This window comes from Erinaceus europaeus, chromosome 7 (assembly GCF_950295315.1).
Source record: "Erinaceus europaeus chromosome 7, mEriEur2.1, whole genome shotgun sequence".
NCBI classification, from domain to species: Eukaryota; Metazoa; Chordata; class Mammalia; order Eulipotyphla; family Erinaceidae; genus Erinaceus; species Erinaceus europaeus.
The window spans coordinates 117,950,966-117,965,966 of NC_080168.1; the positions used below are offsets into that span (position 1 = coordinate 117,950,966).

At 41.0% G+C, this 15,001-nt stretch overlaps 1 protein-coding gene across 1 annotated transcript in view; it reads left to right on the forward strand.

Annotated features, from left to right (window-relative positions):
* Positions 1 to 2,182: 2,182 nt before the first annotated feature.
* The window catches only part of LRRIQ1 (leucine rich repeats and IQ motif containing 1), a 221,589-nt gene continuing 208,770 nt past the window's right edge, over positions 2,183 to 15,001 (forward strand). Inside the window, exons 1-4 of the mRNA XM_060193536.1 lie at positions 2,183 to 2,384; positions 3,602 to 3,614; positions 4,840 to 4,978; positions 7,426 to 7,537. Of these exons, the coding sequence (XP_060049519.1) occupies positions 2,183 to 2,384; positions 3,602 to 3,614; positions 4,840 to 4,978; positions 7,426 to 7,537 (466 nt within the window). The remainder of the gene's footprint in view (positions 2,385 to 3,601; positions 3,615 to 4,839; positions 4,979 to 7,425; positions 7,538 to 15,001) is intronic.

Here is a 15,001-nt window from a genome sequence, read left to right on the forward strand (position 1 = left end):
CAACCCCAATTACTGGGGAGGGCCAGCAAAATATCTCACTTGGATATTGTACTGCCTTGCCAAGTGCAAGACCCAAGTTCAAGCCTGAGCCCCCCCACCATACTGAAGGAAGCTTTGGTTCTGGGGCTTCCTTTACACACATCCTCTCTCTCTCTCTCTCTCTCTCTCTCCTTCCCTGTCTTTACCTTTAAAATGTGGGGAAGGGAATAGGTACTTCCCTAAAGAAGATATTCAGATTGCTATATGAAAAAAAAAAGAGTTTAAATCAGTGATTATCAGGGAAATGCAAGTCAGGGTAAAACGAGGTACCATCTGACTCCCCTTGAGAACAAACTGTGTCTAAAACGACTGAAACAGATGCTGGCAAGGATGTGGCAAGGTGGCCACAGGATGCCGGCCAGGCTTCCTTGGACTGAAGACCCCACAAATGTGTCCTGGAGCTCAGCTTCCCCAGAGACCCACCTTACTAGGGAAAGAGAGAGGCAGACTGGGAGTATGGACCCACCAGTCAACGACCATGTTCAGCAGGGAAGCAATTACTTTTGGTGGGAATGCAGACTGTGGAAAACAATTCAGAGATTCCTAAAAACATGCAGATTCACCCTATTGTATTACTGACCCTCTTAGCCATCTATCCAAAGACCACATCTATCTGAAAAGATCTATTCAAATCCATGTTACTGGGGCCAAGTGGTGTCACTTGCACCTGCCTGAGTCCACTTACAAAGCGCAAGTACTCCATTTGAGGCCCCAGCCCCCACCTGCAGGGGGAAAGCTTTGTGAGTGGTGAAGCAGTGATGCAGTTGACTCTTTTGAATAGGACAGAGAGAAACTGAGAGGAGGAAGGGGCAGAGAGACATCTGCTTCACCACTTGTGAAGAGACCCCTGCAGGTGGGGAGTTGGGGCTCCAACTGGAATCCTTGCACAGGGTCCAGTGCTTCCCACAATGTGAGCTCAAGCCCCTGCAGGTGACTGTCTCTCTCCTTGTCATGCCTTTCCCTCTCAACTGCTGACTGTCGCTATTCAATAAATAAAAATATCAAAGAATTGTTTTTATTTTATTTTTAAATTTATTTTTTATTTAAGAAAGGACAAATTAACAAAACCATAGGGTAGGAGGGGCACAACTCCACACAATTCCCACCACCCAATCTCCATATCCCATCCCCTCCCCTGATAGCTTTCCCATTCTCTATCCCTCTAGGAGCATGGACCCAGGGTTCTTGTGGGTTGCAGAAGGTGGAAGGTCTGGCTTCTGTAATTGCTTCCCCGCTGAACATGGGCGTTGACTGGTTGGTCCATACTCCCAGTCTGCCTCTCTCTTTCCCTAGTAGGGTGTGTCTCTGGGGAAGCGGAGTTCCAGGGCACATTGGTGGGGTCTTCAGTCCAGGGAAGCCTGGCCAGCATCCTGATGACATCTGGCACCTGGTGGCTGAAAAGAGAGTTAACATACAAAGCCAAACAATTTGTTGAGCAATCATGGACCCAAAGGTTGGAATAGTGGAGAGGAAGTGTTAGTTGAAAGACAAAAACAAAATATCCTTGTTAGTGGCAGTGGTATTTGTAATAGGCCATATTTGGGGACAACCCGAGTGCCCAGCAACATACGAATGGGTTAAGAAGCGCAACACAGGGGAGTTGGGCTGTAGCGCAGAGGGTTAAGCGCATGTGGTGCAAAGAGCAAGGACCAGGGTAAGGATCCCAGTTCAAGACCCCGGCTCCCCACCTGCAGGGCAGTCACTTCACAGGCGGTGAAGCAGGTTTGCAGGTGTCTGTCTTTCTCTCCCCCTCTGTCTTCCCCTCCTCTCTCCATTTCTCTCTGTCTATCCAACAACAAAGCAACGTCAACAATGGCAATAATAACCGCAAGGAGGCTGCAACAACTAGGGCAACAAAAAGGGGGAAAAATGGCCTCCAGGAGCGGTGGATTCATGGTGCAGGCACCGAGCCCAGCAATAACCCTGGAGGAAAAAAAAAAAAGAAAAAAACTACAACAATAAAAAAATGAGTGCAGCAAAAAAAAAAAAAAAAAAAGTGCGGCACAGATACACTGGATGCTCTCCCACACAGATTGGCTGTAAGAAACAGGGTGAAGCCTCAGTGGACTATATTGCAGCAGAGTTGGGGACTCACAAGGGGTAAAGGAATATTATTGAGTGCAGGTTGAGGACCTCAGTCGATATGGTGGAACAAGATGATGGTTTGGTTGGAGAAAGATGTACCTTTGTGGTGACAAAAATTCCTATAAATCAACATTTCGTCGATACAGTGATACGGGAGGTGGGAGAGGGGAGCGAGCTGTTGTTTGTATATTACAAACTCCAGGGTTATGTAAATGGTGAAACCTTCACAGATGCTCAGATGGGCAGCGGGGGCCCACCTGGTAAAGCACACTGCAGGAAGCCTAATGGTTGGATTCAAGCCCTTGGTCCCTACCTACGAGGGGAATTTTTCCCTCTTCCTTCCCTCTCACCCTCTCTACTTCTGAGATCGATGGAGACTTGGAGCAGGCAGCCAGTCCCAGAAATTATAATCCTGGTGGGAAAAAAAAAAAAAAAAAAAAAAAAAAAGCAAAACCCAACTTTGCAGTGCTCGAGTGGCTATTACCATCAGGCCGACTTGGAATGGAGGTAGTTTGTCCTGCTCAGGCACCCGTACGGAAAGGCCCGTCTAGCCTCCTTTGGATTGGCTGTAGTCATGGTTACGCTTTGTTTGGAAGTTCTGGGCGCTGTCTTCCAAGCCGGCGAGGGGTTTAGCTCTGGTGGGTGAGTCTGGGCTGTGTGTTTGTGTGTGTGTGGTGTTGGGGACAAAGCCGAGCTGTGGGGTGTAGCCGGAGCCGGCTTCGTCCTGCAGGTCAGGGTGTCGGGCAGATACAGAGGAACCCGCGGCTGAGGGATGCCTGTGCGGGTCCGCGGGGCTCCGGGCTCCCGTCAGTTCTGGAGATGCTGGTCGCGCATTTCAAACGTGAAGATACAGCCTGTTAAATGCAATTCAATAGCAGATCAGTACAGAGTTCTCAGGCTTTGAAACCAAGACTCATAGTACAACAAATAGATGATTGAAATTGCATTGCCGTCCATGCGCTTAAACACAGACATAATGGACACAAATGAATTTTTAAACAGGTCTTACCCTTAGTCTATAAAATATATTAATATTTTTCTTTTACGTATCTTTTTAAAAAAATAATATTAGTAGTAAAAATTGCTGATCAAGGCTGTGGAGATAATATAATGTTTATGCAAATAACTTTCATGGCTGAGGATCCAAGGTTTCAGGTTCAATCCCCAGCACCATTATAAACTGAGTGAGCAGTGCTCTGGTGAAAACTAGGAAAAATAATTTCTGGCCTAAAGGTAATTAATTTATTGGCCTACGGATGCATTATGATCTGCATTTTGAAGAAAGTTGAAATGGAGAATTGAAAAATGATTGCTGAGCAGATGGAGAGATTGGCAACTTTGTGAGATCGTTGTAGTGCCAGTAACACTGGCTGGAGTCAGAATCTCTAAATTAGTTTCCTGTTCTCAGTACTTACTGACATGATGGCGACCGACAATTAAGTAACCCCTTCAAATCTTGGTTTTCTTATCTGCTCAGTTAATAGTAAAGGGTAAGAGGCTGAGGAGATCACTGTCTAATGTAAAAGTAAAATGGAGTTGACTGACTTCCTAACCCATCTGAGCCATTAAAATTCCAGTAATACTCATTCTCATGGGAATAATTTATAGCAAGTTACCTTTGAACTTCTGACTGTTAACATTATAACACTGATAAGAGAACAATTTATTAATTAAAAATATTTATTTATCTTAATGAGAAAATTACAGAGGAAAATACACACACATACCACCACCCAACCCACCCAGCGCACTGCTCAGATCTTGCTGACGGTGGTGCTGGAAGCTGAACCTGGGACCATTTTGTTCCTCAGGCTGTCTCCCCATTTGAAGAGAAAATTAAAAACACGTGTCTCCTGGGTTCTATCCTCAGTCTCACATAAAACGGCAGAACATTCCTCTGATCTCTCTGTACTCTTGCTGCTTCATTAACAGTGTTTTAAAATATTTGTAAACTTTATTTCATTTGATAGGTCAGAGAGAAATTGAGAAGGACACACACACACACACACACACACACACACACACACACACGACACTGCTTCATTGCTTGAGCTATCCTATTGCAGGTGGAGATCCATGCGAGCTTGAACCCAGGTCCTTGTGGATGGTGTGCCACTACTTAGCTCCTTGAGTTTGGGCATTTTTTAAAATGAATGAATGATTGAAGAGATAAAACAGTGTTGTTTAGTATTTGCAGTCACTAAGTGTGATAATGTTAAGCTTAAACATGTTGCATAGATTAGGTTGGATTGATTTGGGACATTAAAGAACTCTTAGGTTTTTGTGGTTATTTTGGTTCGGTTTTTACCACCTGTGTTATGGCTGGTCTCAGGGCCTGTGCTACAAAGCCACCACTCCTGGCAGCCATTGTTATTTTATTTTATTTCTCTCTCTCTCTTGTCCTTTCCCCCTTCTCTCTTTCCTTTGTCTATTTTATTTGATAGGACAGAGAGAATCAAAGAGAGGAGAAGGTAGAAGTGGAGACAGAGAGAGAGAGAGAGAGAGAGAGAGAGAGAGAGAGAGAGAGAGACTTCACCACTAGTGAAGTGCCCCCCTTGCAGGTGAGGAGAGGGGCCTGGAACCAGGGTCCTTGTGCTTGGTAATATGTGCGCTTAACCTGGTACACCACCTCCTGCCCCCCCACCACAACTCTTAGTCTTGACTGATAAGTTAGTTTCAATTTTTCTTTAAATACTTCTGCATTTTATTATGTAGAATAATGGAAGACGATGATGATGATGTCAAGCTTAACGAAGAAATAGAAGCTGAATTGGATAAAATAAGCATTTCTTCCTTGGAAAAAGATATTGACAGTGACTCAATCTCAGAAATCCACAGCAATGATAGTAACTCAGTAAGTGTTGAGTATTAGCTTTTAGTTTTTAATTGAATAACTCAAATCGCTTTCAGGAATACTTACTTTCCTCAGCGTGTTTAATATATTTAACTGATTTAACCTAGGATCACCTTTACACTGTGTATATTTGTTAAATATAAAATATACTGAGAAGGGGGCCAGGCAGTGGCACACCCACTTAAGCGCTCATAGTACTATGCCCAAGGACCCATGCAAAGATCTGGATTTGAGCCCCCATTCTCCACCTGCACGGGGGGGGGGGGGGTGAGGGGGACGCTTCACAAGTGGTGAAGCAGGTCTGCAGGTGTCTATTTTTCTCTCTCCCTCTCTAACTCCCCTCCCCTCTTAGTTTCTCTCTGTCCTATTGAATAAAATGGAAATAAAAGGAAAAAATGGCCTCCAGGAATAGTGGATTTGCAGTGCCTGCATCAAACCTCAGCAGTAAACCTGGAGGCAATAAATAAATAAATAATACTGATAAAAATTAACTGTAAATATATATGAATGTATTTTAATGAGATTGCTGTTACACATGTTATACACATATGCTTTCATTTCCACAATGTTTTTTACTTAATCCTTAACTTTCTAATGTTGTTAGGTACATATATATGAAAAGCAAAATATATGCAAAGTCTTTACATCTATGGAAATATTTGGTTCTTGGAAACATACTAGATTCTCATTTCTGCAATTTTTTAGTCTTAATATACTTATAAAGTTCATCCAGGAACCATTCTTTTATACTTCAATGTTTAGTCCAATCAGAAATTTATTTTCAGGTATGTTATAAAATACAGATCTAATTTGAAATTTCCCCACACTTATTTTAATTGCATTTACAGTATCACTTGTTGAAAAGTCCATTTCTTGATAGATTCCTCATCTTTCTTTTACATATATCTTATGCTTATATATGGTCCACCTATGTATATCATTTCTTTTTCAACATTATGTGAAATTTTTCCCCAGTATAGTTTTATAGTTTCTAAATATCAAATAGGCCACCTTAACTTGAATTGCTTTCCTGTTTCATATCTTTAATTTTAATGGAGATCACATTGAACCTGTGTATTTCTGTCTGGAAATTCAGTATTTTTTGGGAGGTGGTGCAGTGGGTAAAGCGTTATAGACTCTCAAGCATGAGGTCCCTAGTTCAATCCCTGGCAGCACATGTACCAGAGTGATGTCTTGTTCTTTCTTTCTCTCACTCCTACTTTCTTTATCATTAATAAATAAATAAAATAACATATAATAAAATAAAATAAATTCAGGGGAGTTGGGCTACCTTAGCGCAGCAAGTTAAGCACAAGTGGCGCCAAGCACAAGGTCCAGCTGAAGGATCCCGGTTCCAGCCTGTGGCTCCCCACCTGCAGGGGAGTCGCTTCACAGGCAGTGAAGCAGGTCTGCAGGTGTCTGTCTTTCTCTCCCCCTCTCTGTCTTCCCTTCCTCTCTCCATTTCTCTCTGTCCTATCCAACAATGATGACATCAATAACAACAACAACTACAACAATTAAAAAAAGGGCAACAAAAAGGGGATAAATAAAAAAATTTAAAAAACTTAAAAAAAGAAATTCAGTATTTTTCATTATATATACTTTAAAATTTATTTTTAATTAATTAATTTGTTCCCTTTTGTTCCTCATGTTGTTTTATTATTGTAGTTATTATTGTTGTTGATGCCATTGTTGTCGAATAGGACAGAGAGAAATGAGGAGGGGAGGGGAAGACAGAGGAGGAGAGAAAAATAGACACCTACAGACCTACTTCACTGCTTGTGAAGCGACTCCCCTCCAGGTGGGTAGCCCGGGGCTCGAACTGGGAATACTTAAGCGGGTCCTTGTGCTTTTGCGCCACCTGCGCTTAACCCGGTCTACTACCGCCCGACTTCCTTCATTATATTTTTTAATGCAAGGTTAACTTACGTGAGACAGAAAACTCTGAATCACCTGACTGTAAAACTCATTTTAGCCAAAAGTACTTACCTGGACTGTTTTTTTAAAAAAATATTTATTTATTTATTTATTTATCCCCTTTTGGTACCATTGTTGTTTTTATTGTTGTGGTTATTATTGCTATTGATGTCGTCGTTGTTAGATAGGACAGAGAGAAATGGCGAGAGAGGAGGGGAAGACAGAGAGGGGGAGAGAAAGACAGACACCTACAGACCTGCTTCACTGTTTGTGAAGCGACTCCCCTGCAGGTGGGGAGTCCAGGGCTAGAAATGGGATTCTTACGCTGGTCCTTGTGCTTCCTGCGGCATGAGCTTAACCGCTGCACTACTGCCTGATTCCCATGGACTGTTCTTTTATATAGAACCCCCCTTTTTTTTTAATATCAGTACATGGTATGTTCAACTTTTTGGTGTAGAATAAAGGAGGGAATAGTTGACACTCCAAATTTTGATAGTTGTATAATTCTTTTTATTATTAATTATTTTAAGGATTTCGATGAATTACCCGAGTCAGTTCTTCACTGTATTAATGCCATAAAGAATAAGAGTAAAAGTGTTGAAGAGCTCATTCTTCAGGACATAGAAGATGCTGATGGCTTAAGTAGGTAACAATTTTCATGCAAAAGATGAATTTCTTTGGATTGAAATAACGTGTAGTTATTCCAATATACTTTATAATTTAGTAAGTTAATCTTCTTGCAGTTCTGTCTGTTACATGTACACGGATATGCTGTTACCTCTAAAATAGTATCTGTTGTATACTGGACTGTTCAATTTTTTTCCCTTCAGCTGATCTCAGTTTCATTCTAATTCCCTTTGTATCTCCAATAATGCTAGTCACCGACAATCGTCAGTCAGGCATATTTAAACCAGACATTTTATTACTTTACATTCGAGGAAAAAGAACTAGTCATGTGAATGCTTTAGAAGCATCAGTTTATACATCTTTTTTTAGAGCAAAAATTAGCATACTCTAAAAGCCTAGTAATATGTATTGGCTTTCACTGAGAAAAATCTGTTTCTTGGAAATATATTTATTTATTTATTTATCCTTTTGTTGCCCTTGTTGTTTATTGTTGTAGTTATTGTTGTTGATGATGTCGTCATTGTTAGATAGGACAGGGAGAAATGGAGAGAGGAGGGGAAGACAGAGAGGGAGAGAGAAAGACAGACACCTGCAGACCTGCTTCACCTCCTGTCAAGCGACTCCCCTGCAGGTGGGGAGCTGAGGGCTCAAACTGGGATCCTTACTCTGGTCCTTGCCCTTTGCGCCACTTGTGCTCAACCAGCTGCGCTACTGCCTGACTCCTGGAAATATTCTAGAATAAAAGAACGATCAATTTTAACTAGAATTAATGATGACTTCGTTTATGATGAGAAATGGTAACAATATAAATATAAACACAGTTCCATAGTGTCTCCACACTCATTGAAGATGACACTTATACATTTAATGACAAAATATTCATGATACTTTATTTTAAACTATTAAAAATTCAGTGCCATTAATTTAAATATTGGTGTAGATTACAATGTGGATATTTATTGGTAGTCATTTTTTTAGAATTTATTTATTCATGAGAAAGATAGGACAGAGAAAGAACCAGACATCACTCTGGTACATGTGCTGTGGGGGATTGAACTCAGGACCTCACGCTTGCGAGTCCAGTGCTTTATCCACTGCACCACCTCCCGGACCACCATTGGTACTCATTTTATGAATGTGAGAGTATCCTCACTCTCACTGAATATACAACAGTGACCAGACAAAGGCTTGGCTTTTATCCTAATGGTACAAGGTACAGAAACATACAGTGAGTATATAAAGATGTAGTATGCATTTTTGCTTTTATTTTATTAGTGATTTAATGATGATCAACAAGATTGTGGGAGAAAAAGGGGTACAATTCCATATAATTACCTCCACCAGAGTTCTGTATCCCATCTCCTCCACTGGAAGTTTCCCTATGCTTTACCCCTCTGGGAGTATGGACCAAAATTATTTTTGGGGTGAAGGTGACAAGTCTGGCTTCTATAATTGCCTCTCTGCCGGACATGGGTGTTGATAGGTGGATCCATACTCCCAGCCTGTCTCTGTCTTTCCCTAGTGGAGCAGGGCTCTGGGGAGGTGGGCTTCCAGGACACATTGGTGAGGCAATCTGCTCAGGTAAGTCAGTTTGGTGTTATGGTAGCATTGCAACTTGGTAGCTGAAAAGCATTAAGATATAAAGCAGAACAAACTATTTAATAATCAGGAACCTCAAGGTAAGAATACAGCAGGTGATATTTGGGGGTCTTCATGTTAGAAGAAGCTAGGAAGTCTATTTTAGGTATATTCCAAGGGGCCCATGACTTTACTAATTTTGCCTGAGCTGCCGGGCTAGCTTCGTGGCGGAGACAGATGACCAGGGACTCATGGCTGAGCTGTATGCAGTATCTCTTTATTCATGCAGAACGCAGCACAATCTAAGCCAAGCTAAACTAAAACTAAACTAAAAACACAATCCTATATATATACTCGCCAAGTAGGGTGGAAACAGGATGTGATGTGGAGAGGGTGGAGCGAAAAGTGACTGGTGCATATCAGGGTGTGACAAGGAGAGGGGGCGGAGCAGGCAAAAATTCTACCACTGAACCACCAATGCCCTGGAGGGAGGGTGGTGCTTAGTTAACAGTGGTTATGTAAATAGAATACAGTGTTAAGCAGGGGGGGATTAAACCAAATGAAACAGAAGGGGTTTTTAGAAGCAGAATTAGAAGCATACCAACACTGAGCCAACAGCTAACATGCAGGTGGGCTAAGTATTGTCTGGGATGATGGTGTCAGAGTTAGGAATAGGAGCAGAAAGCTGCATCAGGGCAGAGAGTAGCTCCCAAATATGGGGAAAAGTATATAAGTACGGATAACTGTAAACCCCACTGATCTGACCTAGGGCCCATGTCTATTCATATTTAGCACAGGAGCCTGTTTAGCCTCTGCATCCCTGTCAGTCTGAGCTCACAGTCCATGTTCATGACTAGGAACATTCTAGGTTGCACTCATTTCAGGACGTGTTTTCCTGGAGTGGCAGAGTAGCTTGACCCAGTCTCCCTTCAGAGAATGGGGCAATTTCTACCACTATTATTCTAAAATGAGGGCAAGGTCCTGTAGAGGCCCACAGGAGGGTTTATGATGGAGATGACCAGTGATGGTAGAGAGGGATCTGTTAGAGGTCTAAGCCTATCATAAAGATGTAATATTTTAGCCATGATAACTTTGATGAAGAGAAGAATCAGAATTAAGCGTTTATGTCGGAGATGACCACTTTAGGTGGGGCAAATGAGGTGAAGGCTCTCCGAGGAGGCAATATTTAAACATTGTCTAAAGAAAGGTAAGCCATATGGATATTTTAATGAGTAAGAACGTAAACCATGTGAATTTCTTCTTCTCCTTCCTCTTCCTCTCCCTCTCTCCTCCTCCTCCTTCTTCCAGTCACTGGGGCTTGGTGCCCACACAACAAATCCACCACTTCTGGTGATCACTTTTTCCACCCCCCCATCATTTTACTCGATAGGACAGAGATAAATGATAGGAGAGGGGAGGTAGAGAGGGAGAAGCAAAGATAGACATCTGCATATCTGCTTTACTGATTGTGAAGTATCCTCCATGCAGGTGGGGAGCAGTGGGCTTGAATCTGAGGTCTTGTGTGCATTATTCCACATCATACTATGTGCACTTAATCAGATGCACCACCACCTGCCCCCCCCACCAGGTAAATTTCTAAAATAAATTGTGTTTACAGAGAACTGCAAAGTTCAATGCATGCTGGGTAGGATTACTATTTTTGAGAGTCAGTAGATGTTGGTGGTTGTATCTAGGAAATTAAGTTGTTAGATCATATAAATCATATACAGCAATAGCAATAAATCATAGTGTAGACTTTGAGAATTCTGCATGCATGAAGGGTTTTGAGTAAGGAGTGACAAAATATGACTTATGTTTTGAAACAGTAATTATGGTGACTGTATAGAGAAGATGTCTTGAAGGTAGTAATAGTCTACTACAAGAGTATTGTAATAGTATGGTTAAAGATGTGAATGATTGGAGTAGAAATGACAAAAATGCCCACATTTGAACAATCCATGTTTAAGGTAGAAAGAACAAAATAGTTATATTGACAGATGGGTATAATAAGAAAAGGAGCCAGGTGGTGGCACACCTTGCTGAGTGCACATATTACAGTGCACTGGGAGCTGGGTTCAAGCCCCCTGGTCCCTACTTGGAGGGACAGAGCTTCAAGAGTCCTGAAACAGTGCTGTAGTTCTCTCTCTCTCTCTCTTCCATTGCCTTCCCCCTCCCAATCAATTTCTCTGTCTCAATCCAAAATAAATATATAAAAAATTATTTGTAAATAAAATACAAAACTAATTAAAAAGAAAAGAGTTAGATTTCAAGATTTTTGTTCTAAGTAACTGTATGACTGGATATATATAAAGAATTATTAGGAGGATTCGACTTCCGGAGGCGGAGCTACGAGCAGCAGATCGCTTTCTCTCCTCTCCTCTCCCGAATCAACTAGGAATACCAAAGGAAACCACCCGGACCAAAACAAGACAGGACTAGAATGACCACAGGAACCCAGTAAATCACCCGTGAGTACAAACACGCGTGGCTGGTGACAGAGAGGAGAGAGGGGCCTAAGGAGAGATTAAGTGACTGCTAAAAGTTCAACAGTTTATCAGTGGAGACACCACCTCCAGTCTGCTCCACCAACAAGGGGACAGCTGAAGGGAGGAAAGGACTCCCCAGAGACACACCAAGTGCAACTCTTGAGTCTCCATTGCTACTACCCTCAGAATCTGGAGCAGCGACAGGGAGGGACACCAGGGGACAGAGATCTAACTGGGAAACTCAGGAGAAGACCTATACCTCGGTGGCATAGCTGAGGGGCTGTGAAAGTCTCTTTGCATAACCACTGGATCATCTCTGCCACACCCTGCTTTATCTCTTGGTCAGGAGTCAGTGATTAAGCTAAGAAGCCTATTGATAGTTTAAAAGCCCTCAGGTTCCCATAGCCTACAGGGAAGAAAAACAAACACCACTGAGCTCCAACTCAGGGATTGAAAAAACTGTTAACTTCCACCACAGTAATACCTTTAATTAAATTACTTAGACACAAGTCAATCCAGGCAATAGTGATCAATAATTTATTAAAACTGATAAAGGGAACTCATAACATAATATATAAAATGGTTAAAACAACAAGAAAAAATATCGGAGACTCGAACCAGGACAAGAGTCCAGCTAAAAGTCCTCCAGAGGGTGAAGCACAAAACATTAGCTCAACATCCAAACATTAGCTAAGGAAATAATAACAGGAGTGAGTAAAGAATTTGAAAAAATTGTAATCAGAAATGCAGGAACAACAAATGAGAATATGGAAGAAAATTCTAATTATCTCATGGTTATTAGAGAGCTGAAAGCTGAAATTGCTGAGCTAAGAAGGCAACTAGCTGAACAAGCTAAAACAGTATCAGAGCAGGGCAACAAAATAGATGAACTCCAGAAAGCAGTAGAGGGCAGAGAGAATAGAATCAATGAGGCTGAAGACAGAATTAGCAAGATTGAGGATGAATTAGAGACAACTAAAAAAGAAGTAAGAGATCTCAAAAAGAGATTAAGAGATTCTGAAAACAACAACAGAGTCCTATGGGATGACTTCAAAAGAAACAATATACGCATTATTGGCATACCAGAGGAAGAAAGAGAAGGGGAGGAAGAAAGCATTCTCCAGGCCATAATAGCTGAAAATTTCTCTAGTCTAGACAACACCAAAGACATAAAGATTCAAGAAGCCCAGAGGGTCCCAAACAGAATTAACACAGATCTAAAGACACCAAGACATGTCATACTTCGATTGGAAAGGAATAAGGATAAAGAAAGGATCCTGAAGGCTGCAAGAGAAAAACAAAGAGTCACCTACAAAGGAAAACCCATAAGATTAGCAGCAGACTTCTCCATACAAACACTACAGGCCAGAAGAGAATGGCAAGATATCTATCGAGTGCTCAATGAGAAAGGCTTTCATGCAAGAATACTATATCCTGCTAGACTGTCATTCAGACTAGATGGAAGCATCAAAACCTTCTCAGACAAGCAACAGTTGAAGGAAGCAACCATCACCAAGCCTGCCCTGAAAGAAGTTCTGAAAGGTCTCCTATAAACAACCTGACCACCACAAATAGGACATATATCAAAACACTCTAAAACTCTTCAAGAATGGCATTAAAATATCTTCAATCTTTGATATCAATAAATGTCAATGGCCTGAATTCACCTATTAAAAGACACAGAGTAGGAAGATGGATCAGAAAACACAACCCAACAATATGTTGTCTACAGGAAACTCACCTAACGCAACAAGACAAACACAGACTTAAAGTGAAAGGATGGAAAACTATCATACAAGCCAATGGCCCACAAAAAAGGGCAGGAACAGCTATTCTCATATCTGACATGATAGACTTTAAAATAGGTAAGATTAAAAAAGATAGGAATGGACACTACTTAATGCTCAGAGGATCAGTCAATCAAGAGGACTCAATAGTTATTAATATCTATGCACCCAATGAGAAGCCATCTAAATACATCAAACTTCTACTGAAAGAGCTACAGCAATATATTAACAGTAACACAATCATAGTATGGGACTTCAACACCCCACTCTCTCAACTTGACTAATCATCCAGGAAGAAAATCAGTAAAGACATAAGGGAGCTAAATGAAGAGATAGATAAACTAGAACTATTGGACATTTTCAGAGTCATTGATCCCAAGAAACTGGAATACACATTTTACTCAAATCCACATGGATCATTCTCAAGGATAGACCATATGTTAGGCCACAAAGACAGCATCATCCAATTCAAGAGCACTGAAATCATCCCAAGCATCTTCTCAGACCACAGTGGAATTAAACTAACACTTAACAATCAACAAAAGATTAGTAACAGTCCCAAAATGTGGAAGCTCAACAGTACACTTCTTAACAACTTCTGGGTCAAAGAGGAAATCAAGGAAGAAATCAAAATGTTTCTAGAGTTCAATGAAAATGAAGACACAAGCTATCAAAATATTTGGGACACAGATGAAGCAGTCCTAAGAGAGAAGTTCATAGCTATACAAGGACACATTAGGAAACAAGAAAAGGCACAAATAAACAGCCTGATTGCACATCTTAAAGACCTAGAAGAAGAACAACAAAGGAATCCTAAAACAACCAGAAGGACAGAAATCACTAAAGTTAGGGCAGAAATAAATAACATTGAGAATAGAAAAACCATACAAAAGATCAATGAAAGTAAATGTTGGTTCTTTGAAAGAGTAAACAAAATCGACAAACCTTTAGCCAGACTCACAAAACAAAAAAGGGAGAATACCCAAATAAATCGGATAGTAAATGAAAGAGGAGATATCACAACAGACACTGCAGAAATTCAACATATCATGCGAGGATTCTATGAACAACTATATGCCACTAACCTAGAGAACGTGGAAGAAATGAATGATTTCCTAGATACCTACCAACTTCCAAAACTAAGTCAAGAGGAAGTGGATAACATGAACAGGCCCATCACAGCTAATGAAATTGAAACAGTTATCAAAAATCTTCCCCAAAATAAAAGTCCTGGACCAGATGGTTTTACAAATGAATTCTACAAAACTTTCAAAGAAGAACTAATACCTCTACTTTTAAAAGTCTTCCAGAAGATTGAAGACACTGGAATACTCCCTGCCAGCTTCTATGAAGCCAACATCACCCTGATACCAAAAGCAGACAGGGACACAACCAAAAAAGAAAACTACAGACCAATATCTCTGATGAACATAGATTCGAAAATATTGAACAAAATTCTAGCCAACTGGATACAGCAGTATATCAAAAAGATTGTTCATCATGACCAAGTGGGGTTTATCCCAGGCATGCAAGGTTGGTTTAATATACGTAAATCAATCAATGTGATCCACCACATCAACAAAAGCAAGACCAAAAACCACATGGTCATATCAATAGATGCAGAGAAA